The sequence below is a fragment of the Neltuma alba genome, unplaced genomic scaffold (genome assembly GCF_004799145.2).
Source record: "Neltuma alba isolate B1F8T4 unplaced genomic scaffold, ASM479914v2 tig00010174_pilon, whole genome shotgun sequence".
Classification (NCBI taxonomy): Eukaryota; Viridiplantae; Streptophyta; class Magnoliopsida; order Fabales; family Fabaceae; genus Neltuma; species Neltuma alba.
Window position 1 is genome coordinate 464,283 of NW_021635117.1, and position 18,661 is coordinate 482,943.

General features: G+C 32.7%; 1 protein-coding gene across 1 annotated transcript; it reads right to left on the reverse strand.

The window, feature by feature from the left end:
- Positions 1-490: 490 nt before the first annotated feature.
- Positions 491-6,623, reverse strand: LOC114754674 (membrane-bound transcription factor site-2 protease homolog). Its single transcript, XM_028943470.1, is given in 13 exon segments — positions 491-823; positions 1,398-1,718; positions 1,847-2,302; positions 2,396-2,476; positions 2,576-2,723; positions 3,386-3,489; positions 3,652-3,689; positions 3,692-3,749; positions 3,840-3,906; positions 4,042-4,107; positions 4,526-4,668; positions 5,720-5,893; positions 6,461-6,623. Coding segments are annotated over 11 exon segments (1,611 nt in total). The 5' UTR covers positions 4,648-4,668; positions 5,720-5,893; positions 6,461-6,623; the 3' UTR covers positions 491-673.
- Positions 6,624-18,661: the final 12,038 nt, after the last annotated feature.

The window sequence follows — 18,661 nt, forward strand, 5'->3', positions numbered from 1 at the left end:
AAGAATGTATATGGAACAGGTCCTAAAACATGAAAAACATCAAAAACATGAATAGAAAAACAGGCCCTGCCATTAAAAACATAAAAAGCATGAATAGGCAGGTTAATTAAGTTAATGGGACCGTTTATCCAAAATGTAGAAAGAAATAATGGCTCTAACAAGCAGCGTTTTTTTTTAAAAAAAAAAAAGCATAGTACCATATAACTCAGCACATTTACTTCAATTATATAGCAACTATTGTCCAACTTCTCTAAAATTTGTCATGCAAGCTCCATATGAAATTACTTCTAATCCATTCATCAGATAAATAACTAAAGTATGTTTTTGGGAAGCAAATAATTGGTTTAGAACCGCACTAGACACTTGCTAATCCGAAGTATGCCAGGTGAAGCCCCAAATCGGCAAAGCCTTGCCAAAAGTCTACATTCAGGTTAAGTTAATATTCATCCATCTTAAATAGAATTTAGCCCCTTCTACTAAGACCAATATCTATTGATAAATAACACAAGTATTTTGATTGTATGTGTATTGCTAAGTTAATATTCAGGTTCTCCCCTCAAAACAAAAGATATACTTTATGATGCATTATAAAGCCAATAAGATGGTGTTACCACATATAACCAGAAAATTATGAAATTAAAACTACCATTATAACCTAAGGAACACAGAAAAATTAAAGGAATGCGTGGAAAAAGCTGACAATAGAAATTACTGTTCCACCAAAGAGACATAATCTAAGAACCTTCTCCTTTTTCCTTTGGCCTAACGAAGTAAAGTGGCTTAGAGCTACTTCCAAAATAGATGCACCGTCCAGAAAGTAAACCTGAAATATCATCATAATTAGAGGAAATTCAGCAGTAAGAACAATAAAGCATCATCTGACTTGCCAGATAATAATCCGAAAGCTTTTTATACATATCCTGAACGTTTCTTCCCAAATAATAGTATCTGTATGCGTTGATATGCCAAGTATGATAGTGAACAGACATGACTCGGCAATATCAATGCTTTCAAAAATTGTCAAGTTAGACGAAAAGGAAGTAATTTTTCTCCAATACAGGCAATGTAACAAAATTCTCTTACTCTCTCTTTACAATCTCCTCTCAATTTTGGAAGTAAGAAATGATATCTCCAACATTGAAACTTCAGCAACAGATTTTCTTTGAAAGCTTTTTTGATACCAAGAGTTTCTTTGAATTCACCTTAATTAAATTATCTGCAAGCCTCATATACACAGCAATTTTTTTTTTTGACCGAATGCACTGCTCAAATCATCATAATTTTCCCAGCAACAATAAAAGTCCAAACCAAACAATCCTTTTACAGTACTGTAAAAGGAACATTAATTTTTTACAGAATAGATTGCTTAACATAAGAAGAAATTGTTTAAGACTTACAGGCAAACTATTGAGAAGAGCTAGGGCCAGAGAGACACGGAATGTCCATATCAGGAACCCTTCCAGTAAATTTGGGAGATATGCAATAAAGATTAGATTCCAGCGAGGCTGATATGATGTTAACTTAATTGAATGCGCCATTAAAATCACATCACCAACAAATATGAAAGTGCCACCACAATCAGTTTCCTTATGGTTAGATGTCCCAGAAACTGGAAATGTGTTTCTTCGAAGCGACAAACATTCATGAGAAGGGCTTGAATATGTGATCTCAATCCATACCAATCCAGGCTCCTGAACTGGAGCTAAACAAAATTCATCCTGAGAAAAGCATCAATACAAAATTTAATAAGTACTTTGTTATGTATCATCACGTTCTAAGCATACAGTAGGTGAGAGCAAGAGAATGCATACAAATTAGAAAGGCTAAAAGATAAATAAATCTCTACCTTAGAACATGTACAGTCACTCCCATTTGTTGTAGCTGATCCCCACTCACCACATTTTTTAAGTCTGACAACATCAATAACATTTAAGCAGTAAAAAAGCCATCCTCTGTTTAAAAGATCTTCACTCTGACCATCATTTGATGTAGCAGTGAGGCATGAAACTTTTACAAAAGCAGTAAGTTCATTGGGACAAGCATAGTGGTTTTCTGCATATTTAATATATTTGTTTTCTTCCACCACAAGACTATGTACACAATAACCCCTCCTTCCATGGACTGCCCCTAAGTCACCAATGTGCTGGGAAATATTTACATTATTGAGTTTCATATTATATGTCAAAGTATTAACCTGCACCCAGTCTTGTGCATTGTCAATGGGCACATTATCCACTGAATGAATAACATCACCAGGAGCTAAATAACCAGATAAAGGTGATGTTGGAGGTACATGCAAAACCTATATTACACATGACACAGTAACATATGCAATAAGTCAGCAGAGGATGTGGAGATAAAGAATAAGACAAATACATTGAATGAAGAAAATTACCATGGGACCATGACCATGTGTGTAAAAGGGAAGCAAAATCAGGGGAAGGAGGAACAATGTCAGCCCACAAGCTGCACAGCACTAAAGTAAAAGGGTTAAAGCTAGAAGCATAATATGCAGTTTAGCTCATTCAGAGGTCTAATCCTCAAAAATTATTACACACACACACACAGAACTCACAACTGCATTGTGCCAAATGCCAGCAGTATACACACGGAGAGCATTCAAATTTGGTAATGCTTCTAGTGATTCATTATCAAAGGCAACCAGAGCACCAGGAAAAAGAAGAGCAATGAAGATGGCAATGTACTCTATTTGTATTCCCTCGCTGCATTCCCGTTAAAAGGTACAATAGCATAAGCATGAGAATCAACTCTTTGACCTTTGAAGAAGGATCAAATATGCGGTAATTGACATCTGTAAACTAATCAGTTGGTAATACATGCTTGATGTAGCTTTGAGAATATAAACATAAATGTCACTGGCCAGAGACAACTTGAGTGAGTAACTCAAATGCATGTGAAATCATTCACAATCTAGTTTACCTTTTGTGTGTGTGTGTTGTTTTCTTTTTCTTTTTTTTGGGGGGGAGGGGGGGGACAAAAACAAGAAGGAAAAACATCGTATAATTATTGCCAACAAGAAAAGTCATTCAGTAAAAACAAAGACAAAAGTCTCAAAACTAGATGTAGCAAAATAATCTCAGAAAACAGCAAACTAGAGGCTACGCATGCCCTTCTCAAGTTTTCTTCAATTTATTTTTTCTAGAGGAAAATGAATGACTTTTTAGTGTGAATCATATCCCTTCAGATGCAAAAAGCATGAGCAGCTAGATGTGCTGCTTTTTGAACCTTGTAAGGTGTTCTCGAGGGCTTAAAATGGAAATTGCAATATCGCAATTATAAAAATAGGTAAGCCAAAATGTTCAATTACTCAGTTTTAGTTGAAAAAAAAAATTTTAAAAAAAATGAGTTGAGCAAAAACACTGACCTAGCAGCAGAAACTGCATGACCAAGTTCATGTACCACAACAGATATGATGGTAGAGATGCATATATACCCAACATCAGCCAACGATAAGCTTAACCCAAAGTGCTGCATACAAGCAATAAGTAAGTAACAGCTTGAAAGCTGCATATTATTTAAATTTTCTATTTGTTGTTTTTCCACTATTATATCCTCAGTTTTGTAAATCCGTTCAAATAAGAAAAAAATAACTAAATGCTAAACTTGCAACCAAAATAAATAATTGCCAACCAAAGGGGGGAATCCAAAGAACAGGGCACGTGTGAAGCCCCAAGTTTATTGTTGCCATCACACAGACGCAATACTCTGGCCATTTCCAAAAGGAGAATCTGGAGAAGTACAGCAATAAACATGTAAACGTGGAAGAGAAAAAATGCACAGGAGAAATTCAAGGAAAAAAAATTAGCACAATTGTATACCAAAGTAACTCCAAGCAATGCAGATAGGGCAAAACCAACTCCAACTGAAAACCATACTTTCAAAAACCTGTGAGGTCAGGAAGTGAGTAAGAGAATGCATTTGTTGTTTTTTTTTTTTTTTTTTGAATGATAGAGAATGCAATTTTCAAAAACACCAATTTTGAATAATTAAAAGATAAATCATAATAGCAGAATATAGTACTTGGAATGTCTCCGACCAAAATAGAAGAGGGGCTTGTTCAGGGCAGAGATTTTGTAGTCACAATACCTGCATTTTAATAGATATACGTCAGATTATTTGATCGCAAAATCTCAATTTCAAGAAAGGGCAAAAGAATGATTTTGATATATATGTCTAACTAGTCCTCTCACATCAAAGTCTCTGGGCCTTCACCCGTCAACAAAAAAGCACAAAGGCTTCATAGAATCTACTAGAACTAAACTAAATTCAGAAGTGTTTGAGTAGTAAGAATCAAACACAACACCGCTAGGGTGAAAAAACTTTATCTGATACCATGGCAGGCATAGTTTTATTTCATAAAAACATTTGACCTGTTAGGACAAAAGCTCCAGAAGTGTCTTGATTTGCACATATAATACTAGACAACATATTCGGACAACAATATCAAGAAAATAAAGATAGATAAAGAACTACTGAAAATGAAATGGACAGAAAAGACTATTACCAACAGGAAATTGTTTTAGAAAGATTAGTAGAGGCAGAAGCATGTATTGGCAAAAGTGTATCTGTCTGTCCTGAGTCTCTTCCAACCACAAACCTCCTCATTCGCCTCCCTTCAATTTCCATGGTGTCACTACATTTCCAACACTACATAAAAAGACAAGAAAGTTTCATAATAGTTTATTAGGGAAAACCATATTGAAGGTACCTATACTTTCTCTCAATTTTTAATTTGGTACCTATGTGTTTTTTTCCCTCTAATTAAATATTTAATTTTATCTTTTTAGCAACATTAGCTCTTATAACTTTGTTCTATTGACATTTTTAGTCTCTATATAAGAATTAATGATGTTAATAGAGCAAAATTAAAGATTTAGTTAAGAACAAAAAACACATAGGTACCAAATTGAAAATTGAAAAAAAGTATAAGTACCTCCAATATGGTTTTCCCTAGTTTATTATGACCAAAGGTTTAAATTAAGTGAAAATAAATAATAAAAAAATAGCAAGAATGAAGTTTCAAACAAATGATCTGCAAATCCTACATAGAAGCAAGAGTACAATTCAGAGCCGCTGTATCATGGACAACCAAAACCATTATATATAAACTAAAAATAAAGTTTCAAACTAGTATAACATGACAAAAGGTATAAATGGAATTCAAGGATAATAATAAAAGAACAAGCAAGAAACAAGTGTCAAAATATTTCCCTGCAAATCACATGTACAAAATATAACCCAATTTAGGGCACTTAGCTATAGGGAACAACAAACACTAGGACTTGATAATTCAGCTAATGAATTATATATTTTTCTTGCATGGTAATCAACTCATAGCTCCTATCCAAAATAACAAAGAGTCTTGTCCTTTTGTCTTGACATTTATTTATCATTTCCACATAGTAATTACATTGAGATTTGAAACATTTCTTTCACCTGGAAAATCTGTCATGAACTGTTGCTTAGGTACAATCTAGGGGTACTATCAGCCAGATAGATATAAAAAAATGTTAGCAAACCTTCAGCAACAAAGGCTCCCAGCACATTATGATTAGAATCTAATACATACGAAAGAACTAAGTTCACATTTACAACATCCAACATCAATAACGCTAGCTAGGTTAGGACGTACCCAACCCCTCAATTTGCATTAAGACAGTATTATAACTAATCAATTATTCATTCATTAAATACTCACAAAATCTGCTAGTTGCAGTCGCTCCTAATATGGGGCAACATTGTAAGCACTTGATATTTACAGACCATAAAATCTTGATTGATGGCCCGTGTGCAAGTGTAATCTTCTTTCCTTCAGTTGCCGTTGTATGCTTTCCTGATACTTAATATCTACAACTCTCCAGAATATTGTTTCCTTCGTAACATGAGAAAAATGGATATGGTAAAGGAAGCAAGAAAAAACATTAAAAAAAATAGAAGCATAAAGATTGTAACTTTCATGGCCTAAACAACACCCAACTATAGCAATACAAATTCTAGGCCTAGTACAAAAACAAGGCAATTTGTACCAGAGTTTTAGGTCCTTTTTAGTTTTGAAAAAGTTTCTTCTCTTAGCGTAAACAACTGCGGTGCCTCACAATGATCACAGTTTGTGTTAAGGATGGAGTCTGGGGTGTAGTCAAAGCCGGTAGCGTGAGATAATGAAATTCAAATGTCTCCTACATAAATGGATTGTTTTGAAAAATAAATAAAAAAATTGATAGACTCATTTCATTCACTCTACTCTGCGTCCACTTTTAAGTTCCTATTTCTCATAAACATCGAATCATTAACGAAACGCATCGACGGTGCATTTTCGGCCAAACGAATTGAGAAGCCATCGTGTAGAATTAAAGTCAATGAAAGAAATTAAGAAAGCAAAAATTGGAGGATACTGCCTTGCATCAGAAAGGAACACGCATTACGAACTTAGAGAACTAACCTCACTTAAGCTTCAAGAGACTAAGGGAGAGATGCGAGACTGAGCACGAGCGAGAACCAACACGAGACCCACAAGGAGGAACGGGAGAGAAGAACGACCGCCGACAACAGAGTGAGCAACAGAGCCAAAGAGGAGAACGAGTGAAAACAAGCACAGCACAAGCAGAACTGACCCGCGAGATCAAAACAATCAGACGAGAGTATTATTATTTCAGAAAAATTATATGATTTTATTTAATTTAATTAGAGATCAAATAAATTTTAATTTATATTTATATTTATCTATTATATATATTTAATTAATTATCTATAATATGTTTTCAAATTTTTCTTAGTAACAAAGATTTTTATTTTATAATTTCACAAATAAAATATTTTTATTTTAATATATTTATTTTAGGTATTTTTTTAACTATTATCACATTAAAAACATAAAACATCAAACGCTACTATTTAATAAAGTCAATGCCCTCTTGAGTCATTTTATAGCTGAACTCATTTTTTTATTTAATCATTCAAACAACTTTTATTTTTTGCAACTGACTTTTTATAAGCACTTATCCAAACATAAATCGTATTACACTAACTGAATCGTATTACACTAACTTCAGTTACAAAAGTCAGTTAGAATAGAAGTTAGTTTTGCCTACCGTCAATCCAAATACACTCTTAGGGGACGTTTGGATCTCCGTTGAATATGAAAAAAGCATATGGAAAAATGTAAAATTGAGGTTTATGGTTTATTGTGGCTTAATTAGTTGTTTGGATGGATTTCTTTTCTAATTGACTTATGGGGGAAAAGTGACTTAATTTCCGACGTTGACTGGAGCAGCTTCTCACCATTTGAAAATGCAATCTACCATTAAAATAAGCATTAAATGAGCATTGAAGTTTTCACCTATCATTTTTACCTATCTGACCGAGCTCGAAGGAAGTTCAAAACAGAGGAAGAACTCGTGCATGGAAAAAGGCTTGTTTTAAGTTTGACTGAAGCAATCCACTTTTAGGTTTGAGCTTCATATTATTATTTCAGAAAAATTATATGATTTTATTTAATTTAATTAGAGACCAAATGAATTTTAATTTATATTCATATTTATCCATTATATATATTTAATTAATTATCTACAATATGCTTTCAAATTTTTCTTGGTGACAAATATTTTTATTTTATAATTTCAGAAATAAAATATTTTTATTTTATCATAATAATTTTCTCTTTAACTATTATTACATTAAAAACATAAAATATCAAACGCTACTATTTAATAAAGTCAATGCCCTATTTTATAGTTGAACTCACTTTTCTATTTAATCATCAAAACAACTTTTAACTTTTTCAACTAACTTTTTATAATCATCTATCCAAATATAAATCGTATTACACTAACTGACTTTTACTCTAACTTTAGTTACAAAAGTCTATTAGAATAGAAGTCAGTTTTGTCCACCCACAATCCAAACACACTCTTAAGAGATGCCTACGGTGACTAGCTTATGGGTTTCACTAAAGATATTGGCAAGGGCACAGTCACAGAAGCGGGGAATTAACCGCAATCCAGATAGTTCTTCAGGTTCATCAGAACATGGATTTAGGGGGTGTTTGGATGGAATCAAACCATGGTTTTAAAAATACTTTTATGGTATATAAAGTAAATATATAAAAGAGTTTATCTTGATTTATGGAAAAGTGTTTTTAAAAAGTATTTTTTATGGTTGCCAAACAGCCCCTTAATAAAGGCCAGAATATGTACTAATTCACTTGAGGCTTATAATCTCTTGAAGAGATCATATGATCCAGATCGCTCTTCGATAGGACCGCAAAAAGGGAGAAAGTTTTAAGAGAGGAAAGAAGAGAGAATAGGGAGATGTGAGAGAGAATTGAAAACCAAAATCTGCCATTCTAGAAAAGAAGAATAGTTCTCTGAATAATACTTTATATGGTTCTTACATAATAGGTTTATATAGTCAACCTCCAAGTCAGCAACAACTATAAGATAACTCCTAAAGACTGAATAATAGTAAAAAGACATAACTGCTTATAACTCTTACATATGACATAATAGATAACTAACATAAAACTACCCTTTGTTCCCTCTTTTCTTCTTAGAATAAACCAGATACGGACATTGATTCCTATCAATACTACCCCTAGAGACCAGCCTTGTCCTCAAGGCTTAAAGAAGGAAATTAAAATGCAACCACATCATAAGTCTCCCAACTTGATTCTTCAAAAGAATGACCCTTCCACTTGATAATTTGAGATACTGTAAATGATTCACTCAATTATCCAAAATCTTCTCAGGTTCAAGTTTAAATTCCCAATCAACATTAATGGGCAGAGGGGATGTAAAGAGGAAAATGTCTGTCCATGACTAGGCTTCAAAAGTGCGCGTGGAAGACAGGATGAACTTTAGATTCTAGAGGCAATTGTAATTCATAAGCCATCGCACCAATCTTCTGCAAAATAGGAGAGGGGCCACAAAATCACGAAGACAATTTTCAGAATTTGTATCTAGCCAGAGAAAGCTGTCGGTAGGGCTGAATCTTTAAGAAAACAATATCTCCTAGTTGAAATTCCACATTTCTACATTTAGAGTGCGCTTGCAGTTTCATGTGTGATTGAGCCATGGCTAAATTCTCCTTAAGAGCAGTGAGGACAACATCCCTTTCTTCAAAATAATCCTCTAACTCCACTAACCTTGTATCTCCTTTAGTGAAAGGCAGAAGAGAAGGTGGTTCACAGCCATACACCACTTTAAAAGGTGTGAAACCAAAAGAAGAGTGGAATCCAAAGTTGTAAGAAAATTTATCCCAATGCAAGTATTGACCCCAGGTTTTAGGATGCTCAATAGAAAAGCACCTCAGATATGTTTCTAATTAGCAATTAACCACCTCGATTTGACCATCCATTTAAGGATGATAAGAAGTACTCATCCTCAATTGAGAGCCACCCAACTTGAATAATTCCTATCAAAAGGAGCTTAAAAAAATATGATCTCGATCAAAAACTATAGAAGTAGGAAATCCTTGGAGTCCAACCACCTCTTTACAGAAAATTTGGGCCACATTCTTTGCTGTATAAGATCTTTCTAGCCCAATAAAGTGAGCATATTTGCTGAGTCTGTCCACCACTATTAGAATAGCCTCCCAACTATTAGATTTTGGTAAACCAGTTACAAAGTTCAAAAAAAATACCCTCCCAAATGCTCTCTGGAATATCTAAAGGTTACAGCAGACCACTAGGATCTTAAGGAGTATATTTATTTTGTTGACAGATATGGCAATTCTGCACAAAGGCTCTCATATCACTCTTTATATTTTTCCGAAAGAGAAGTTATTGCAATCGCTTTAGAGTTTTCACATAGTCCCCATGACCACCTACAGGAGAAGCAAGTAGTTTAGTACTTAAATCAAAAGGTGCAAGTATCTTAGTAGACAAAGCAAAATGAGGAACAGATTTGGGATTATTCTGCAAAGACTGAATGAGTGTGGCTATGTACTTATCTTGCTACAATAATTGAGGAAGATCATCAAAATCTGAAGCTTAGGGAATGGAAACAGCAATGAATGTAGCAAAATGGGGACATCGTGATAAAGCATCAGCTCCTTGTTTAGCACTTCATGTTTGTGCACAATGGTGAAGTCAAATAGAAGTAACTTCAAGATCAACATCTGCTACTCTAGAGTAGATAATCTTTGCTCAAGGAGATATTTGAGACTAAAATGACCACTATAGACCTCAAATTTTTGTGCCATGAGATAATGCTTCCATCTTGTCAAAGCTAAAACTAAAGCTAGCAACTCACACTCATAGGCAGCTTTATGACGCTTAGAAAGAGAGACCCTTGCTATAGAAAGCAATAGGATGACACTCTTGTTGTAGAATAGCCCCTAAGCATATTGATGAAGCATCACATTCAACCACAAACTTTTTAGAAAAATCCGGTAAATGCAAGACAAGAACCTAAACAAGGGCTAGTTAAGTTCTTCAAAAGTATTTTTAGAACTTGCAGTCCACAAGAAAGCATCATTCTTAGTCATGTCAGTGAGAGGTTTTGCAATCTGATCATAGCGATGCACAAATCTTCTATAATATCCTATAAGCCTTAAAAATCCCCTTAATTCTAAAATATCCTTTGGTAATTGCCAATTCAACACTGCAGCAACTTTTTTTGGGTCTATAGCAACTCCAAATTGAGAAATTTTACGCCTAAGGATGCTATCTCATATTGAGCAAAATGGCATTTTTTTTAAGATTAGCAAAGAATTCTTGTTGCTGCAAAGAGTGCAAAACAATCCTCAAATATGCCATATGATCAGTGTCATTGCTACTAAAAATTAAAATATCATCAAAGAACACAGGATGAATTTTCTAAGATAAGGTTTGAATAAATCATTCTTAATAGCTTGAAATGTAGAGGGGGCATTACTTAAACCAAAAGGCATGACATTGAACTCATAATGGCCAAAATGGGTTCTAAAAGCTATTTTAGGAACATCTACCTCAAGAATTCAAATTGGATGATAATCGAATTGCAAATCTATCTTAGAACAATATGAGACACCATGCAATTCATTAATCAACTCATCAATATTGGGAATAGGATACTTATCTAGTATTGTGAGTTTGTTCAATTCCCTATAATCCACACAAAACCTTCAATTCACGGAACTAGCAAATGAGCTCACACTTGGTTGGATGAATCCTTTACTTAGTAATTCTACCACTTGCTTCTGTATCTCATCCTTTTGATAGTGTCGATATCGATAAGGTCTAATATCGGGAGGAATAGACCAAAGCACTAATAGGATTGCATGACAATGGTTTCGAACAAGAGGCAAGGACTTTGGTTCTTCAAATACCCTAGAATAATTCTGCAAGATGTGCTGCAAATGTTGTGCTTTCACCGGGTTTGAATCAAGGCAAGAAAAACCTTTTAATGTGATTATGGGAGTAACCCAAGGGATAGCACCTTGTAATTTATACTTCTTGTCGTTGATGCAAAAAATCATATACATTTGCTACTAGTTGGCCTCTATTGTGTCAAGAGAGGTGAGCCATTTGATACCCAAGATGATATCAATAGTTCCAAGGGAGAAAGGAAAGAAATCCTCTTGGATTGAAAGGTTTTACATCATGACTTCAAGTTGTCGACACAAAGTTTTGCATATAATGATATTACCATTCTCAATCTATATCCCGAAAGGAGGAACTTGGTCTACTAGAAGCTTTAACTAAGATACAACTTGAGAAGAAATGATGTTGTTGGTAGAACCACTGTTAATAAGAATGATAATAGATCTGCCTTCAATCATCCCAAGAGCTTTCATTATAGTCATACAATACCACCAAGAATAGCATGAAGAGATATTTCCGCCACACTAGACTCACTAGTATTAATGGGTTCTTCATTCTCAATATGAGTCTTATCTCCATCTTTATAATCTCCATTAGTTTGAAAGAATAAGTTTTGGAATGGTGACCAAGAGTGAACTTGTCTCTACATTTGAAACAGAGGCCTTTTTCTCTATGTAAATGCTTCTTATAATCTAAGTTATGTGGGGAATTAGTAACTGCTAGAGAAGTTGGTCTTTGTGAAGCCTGAGAAGGAATAACGGCTAAAGACATGGGAGAAACCAAACTGGGCAACTGCTTTTGATTATAAAAACACTATTTTCTCTAAAATTATTGTCAGTGACACGTGTCTAAAAACCATGTTGATTTAATCAGCCTGTCTTTTGAGAAATTAACTTTGCTTCAAACTCAAGAGCCAAACTTACTACCTTGTACACTATCATGGTTTTTGGATCTTAACATCATATTGTAATTCTTCTTTTAATCTATTTATAAATATTCCAGAAGAGAATGTTCTGGCCATCCATAAACTCTTGATGCTCTGCGAATAAACTCTTACTTGTGCTCTTGAAGAGACCCCACTTTTTTAATGCTACAAAGGTAAACATTTAGATTTTAAAATTTTACTGGTCCAAAGTGTTCCTGAAAGATTTGAATTAATTCCTCCTAGAAACAAATAGTTCTTCCTAATGAAACCTAGGTGAAGACATCAAGCGCATCTCCTACCAGTTTCATAGTAGTGACTTCAACTCTAAGATCCTCAGGTATTTGATAATATCTAAAATACTTTTCTACCTTTATTATCCAACCTCTAGGGTCTCCTCCATCATACTTAGAAAATTCAATCTTAGTATGGGAACATTTATTAGGATTCTTACTCCATCATAGACTCTTAACTTTAAATTCTTCATTCTCTGTAATATGCATTTTCTCATGATGTAAAAAAGTTGCCATATGTAACTCTATTGCTTTCTACTTTCTTTCTCATTGTCCATCTGATTAAGTTTAGCCATTATGATAGATAATTGGTGGGAAAGTTGATTTTGCATAATAGAAGTTTGTTGATCATTTGAAGGAGTTCCTTGAGAGTCTTCTGATGTTGGAATAAGAAGAAGAGGAGGAACAGTGGATTTATTCTTCTTGGGGGTATTAACCATTTTGTCACCACAGCCCAAGATTTTAAAAAGGCTCTGATACCAAATTGATAGGATCGTAGAAAGGGAGAAAGTTTTAAGAGAGGAAAGAAAAGAAAACAGGTAGAGGTGAGCGAGAATCTAGAACCAGATTCTGCAATTCTAGAAGAGAAGAATAGTTTTTTGAATAATACTTCAAAACATACTTATAGTTCTTACATAATAGGCTTGTATAGTCAGCCTCCAAGTCAGCAACAACTATCAAATAACTCCTAAAAACTGAATAATAGTTAAAAAAATAATTGCTTATAACTCCTACATATAACGTAATAGATAACTAACATAAAAACTACCCTTTGGTCCCACTTTTCTTCCTAGAATAAACCAAATATGAACACTGATTGATATTATCCTCTCAAAAATGCACTACTTTGTATCAGAGATCTATTGTATGGTGAGTAGAGCACCTGGTGGAGTTACATCATAATTGTAGGGAAGTTGTTCGATGTACGGACTTCTTAGCATGGGAAGGTCATAGTGGATCTAATGAGTTGACCCTTATACCTACAATTACAAATGGTTGCTTCGGTTTTAGGGTCTCTAGGCACCTCTTCAAATCATATGATTTTGAGAGAAAAATATCTAAATAGTATATTTTTTTCCTTCAAATCACTTTTGAATTTGAAACAATAAACTAAACACCCTAATGTTTTGCAAAATCAATTTTTATTTGAAAACTATAGTTTAGGTATAAAAAGTTTTCCATAAAGTGATTTTTTTTACTTTTAAGGTATAAAATTAGAAAAAATTGGTCAAAGTCCCTCTTAAATGAATTAATTGAGAAATAAGACCTGCAATAAATGTAAAGGTGTGGGCCTCTAAAATGTTAGTAAGTATGATAGGGGAAAAATCATATTGCCCTGATAGATATTAATTACATATAATAGATCCTCATTTGCATATTACGGATCCTAATTGCATATGGTGGATATCTAGTTGCATATGGGATCTTATTGTATATTACAGGTTCTAGTTGCATATCATTAATCCAAATTTGCATATTACTGATTCTAATTACATATTGTGGATATCTAGTTGTATTTCGTATCTTATTGTATATTATGGATCCTGATTATATATAATTTATCCAAAATTATATATTGGTGATTCATATTGCATATCATTATTCCAAATTTACATAACCAAATTCTTTTACGCAATACTCACAAACAAATTCTTATCCACAAATTAACATGATGAAAGTGGGATCCGTCATATGTAATTAGCATTTATAGATAAGAATTTGTTTGCAAGTACTACAGAAGAAAATTTGTTTGTGCAAATAGTAACATATGCAATTAGAATTAGCCATATGCAAATTTAGATCAATGACATGTAATTAAAATTCTTGATATACAACAAGGTCTTATATACAACTACGTATCTGTAATATGCAATTAGAATCAGGCATATACAACTTTGGATCACTAATATGCAATTAGGATTCATGATGTACAATAAGGTCTCATATGCAACTAAGCATCCACAAATACAATTTGCATCACCAATATGCAACTTTGGATTAATTATACACAATTAGGATCCATAATATGTAATAATATACCATATGCAACTAGATATCCATAATATGCAATTAGAATCAGCAATATGCAAGTTTGGATCAGCAATATGCAATTATGATCCGTAACATACAATAAGATCCCATATAAAACTAGATATCCACCATATATAATTAGGATCCATGATATGCAAATGAGATCCTTCATATACAATTAGAATCTATCAGGACAATATGGTCTTTTTCCTATTATACTTACTAACATTTAAGGGACCCATACCTTTACATTTATTGCGGGTTCTATTCCTCAATTAATTTGTCAAAGAGGGACTATTAACCAATTTTCTTATAAAATTATGGTTTGGGATATAAAAATATATACACATATCAATTACTATTTTTTATCCCTAATATATGAGCAAAATAACTAATTTGTCAATATTAAGAAAACTAGTTAAATTATTTATTTATAATAAATAGGTGTTGCATTCTTTAACTTAAGTTTTTAGCAAGAATTAGTATTGTTTCTATAATTTAGTTGTTAATAACAAGTCTAGCATGAAAAATAACAAGTCTAAAATACTATTCACATTAACTTAAGTTTTTAGCCAAAATTGGCATTATTTTCACAATTTAATTGCTAATGACAAGTCTAGCATGAGAAATAATAAGTATTGAAAAACTATTCACATTAACTTAAGTTTTTAGCAGAAATTGGCATTATTTTCACAATTTAATTGCTAATGACAAGTCTAGTATAAAAAATAACAAGTGTTGAAAAACTATTCACATTAATTTAAGTTTTAGTAAAAATTGGCATTATTTTCATAATTTAGTTGCTATTGACAAGTCTAGTACGAGAAATAATAAATGTTGAAAAGCTATTCATATTAACTTAAGTTTTCAATAGAAAATGATAAGTCTAATATGAGAAACAACAAGTATTAAAAAAAAACTATTAACATTAACTTAAATTTTAGTAAAAATTGGCATTATTTTCACAATTTAGTTGCTAATGACAACTCTAGCATGAGAAATAACAGGTATGAAAAAATTATTCACATTAACTTAAGTTTTAGTAAAAATTGACATTATTTTCATAATTTAGTTGCCAATGACAAGTCTAGCATGAGAAATAACAAATATTAAAAAGCTATTCACATTAACTTAAATTTTAGTAGAAATTGGCATTATTTCATAATATTGTCGATAACAAGTCTAGCATGAGAAATAACAAGTCCTGCATGCCAAATAATAAGTTGTGAAAGCTAAATTACAATAATGTTATCACTAATAACAAAAAAAAAACCAGTATGTGTTTAACAACAACTATTTTTTGTAATAAATTATTATTTTTTAAAATAAAATTTAATGAAGTCCTTGAGTAGCAGTAATTTTATGAATTTAGTATCTTGACATGATATATATTTATATTTTCTTCATGGCTAAAGAATGTTTATATTTTGTTGAAGAGATGAAGAAGAAGAGGTGTAGATGGGGAAACAGTTGGAAAATCCAAGTACGAGAGTGGTGGACCCCGACATATGGGACTGAGGAGAAAGAACAGAAAAATTCTTATGTGCACCTCCCACATTGTTTGTGGTCTAACCAATCACAAGCCAACAACTCAAAAACATTTCAGTCTAATGTGGTACCTAGTCAGGGTATTTTAAGTTTTTGAAGGGGGGTGAAAAAAGAAATCTCAGCTAATTGAATTTGCACAAAACTTCAATAGAAATAACCCCAATCCTTCGATTCGGCGATCATCCTCGACCCTACGACTAAGACAAAGCTTGAGCTCTATAGGCTGAAGATGTCTCAATAAGTGTATGGCAAGTTAGTTATGATTCACAGTTTCCTCTTCTTTTATTTACGTCCGTTCATTTATTATCATCTTCTTCCTCACCCTAATGACTCCCTTGTTACCAGCGACCAAAGACAAATCTTGATGTCTTACGACTGAACGTCTCTCAGCAACCATCTTTTCATTATGTTTTGCTTCAACTTGTGACAGGTAATGTAACATCCAATTTTTTTATTTTTAAATTTAAGTTATATTAAAATGAGATTAATTAATAGTACTTAAAATTAAATCTTACTGAGTAAATTATGAACCATAATTTTAGTGAAAGTATATATAAATTTAAAAAGAAATAAAAACAATAAAATAAATAAAATAAAAATAATAGATATTTGAAAAAAAAAAAGTCGGTGGCACGTGGTCACTCACTATCGTGAGGGTTAAGGGGAGTAATCCCCGTCATGGGCCTTACTTTAAAAAAAAATTACGCAATTATTAAATTAATAGTGGGGTCACGTGCTCCCTACTATGGATTCAACCATTTTGCCCCTTCCCTATTCATTTTTTATATTCACCTCTGATCTGTCTTTTGCTCTCCACAAACGCAAGTAAGAGTGAGAGTGGGAGAGATAGAGAGTCAGAGGGAGAAAGATGGTTTGCCTTGGTCTTCTTTAAGATATTTTGGTAAGCTTTTTTTTATCCTGCCTTTTTCTATTTAGCTTCTTCTTTTTATTTTTTAAGTTTTTGATAGAAAATAAAATTTATTAGAGCTTGATAGTTTTTTTTATCTTTGAGACTTCTAACTTATTGTTATGATATTAATGGAGCTTATGGGGTTAGAATAGGAGTTTTATGACCTAGATTTTTATTTAGATGGTCGATTTAAGAAAATGTAAGTTAGGTTTTCGTTGGAAAATTGTGATTTGTGACAATAGTGCTATTAATTTTGAATTTGATGACCTAGATTTTTATAAGTGAAATAGCGTTAAGAAGTTTTAAGAACTTGTTATTTAGAAAGATGATTAGAAGAATAGATGAATTATTATCTTTCGTTTCCCTAAAGAATTTTAAGTGAGCCAATTATGAAAATTTAACCACTAACTATTTATTATTATATTAGTTAGCATTTTTATTAATATATGTTTATAAATTTATTATTGTAGAGTGAGCTGGGTTTGGATTATTGGGTCTTGAATCCTCTCAATTGAGTTCTTGTATCAAGAACTTGAGGTATCCATTTTCTAATTTACCTTGTATGCTTGTTGATGTGATTATAAGCATATGCTGATATTATAAATATTATCATTACATATTATAGTGTTTTATGTATAAAAAGTGTGGAAAAAAAATATGAAATTTATGTTTTGATAATTGTTAGTAAAGTGGACATGAATTGTTTTATCTTGAGATTATATTGTTGATGTTGAACAAAATTAAGTATTGAATATGAGAATAATTTATGGATATTGGATTGTGTGAAATTGAACTATTGAAATGCTTATGGAACTGTATCAGGTTATGCTGAGGTATGATTGTGGGAGGTTTGGTTGTTTCATACCATATAGTATAGCCGCCACTTGGCCCCTAGTGGCTAGCGTTAACATTCTTTGGGCCCTCGATATCACTCTTTCTTTGGTCGGGTCGGTCAGCCCAAGGGACATAATATCTTTCCATATTTCAAGAAAAGGAAACCCATGGTTAGATGTGAGCTCTATAACTTTTGGCTAAGTTACACCTTATCATTGGAGATCTTGGTGTAGTCTTGTTAAAGGGATGAATCATGTTATCTATAGATAGCCCATGGATTCGGTTAGAGGTTACAAGGAGGTTATAAGGATGGTAGGTGGAGTTCTGTACTTTTTGAATTATTATATATTATTTCTTGTAAAGATATTTACACTGCTTGCTATTTGAATTTGTACTTTACCCGTTTTGCTATCTTATAGTCACTTCATATATACTTGTTGAATTAAAATTGTGGTTACCGGGTCAATTTGACTCACCTCGTAGTTATTTAATATTTTTCAGGCGAAAGTTCAGGTGTTGGTCCCAAGGGAAAGTTATCTAAGACTTGAATTTCTCCTTCTGCCTTGTATAGCCTATATTTTTGTTCTACATGTTTTGATTGATGTATATTGCCAAATTTTAGAGCCTTTTTATTATACTTAACATACTTTGAGTTTTCCGCTACATTCTGGACTTATACTATTGGGCAGATCCCTTTTGGATATATATATATATGACTTTTCTTTTGTTTGTAATTGTTATGGGTAATAGTGGTGGTTATTTTGGTGGGCTTCAAATGCCCTAGCCTAGTTATGACTAGTGCT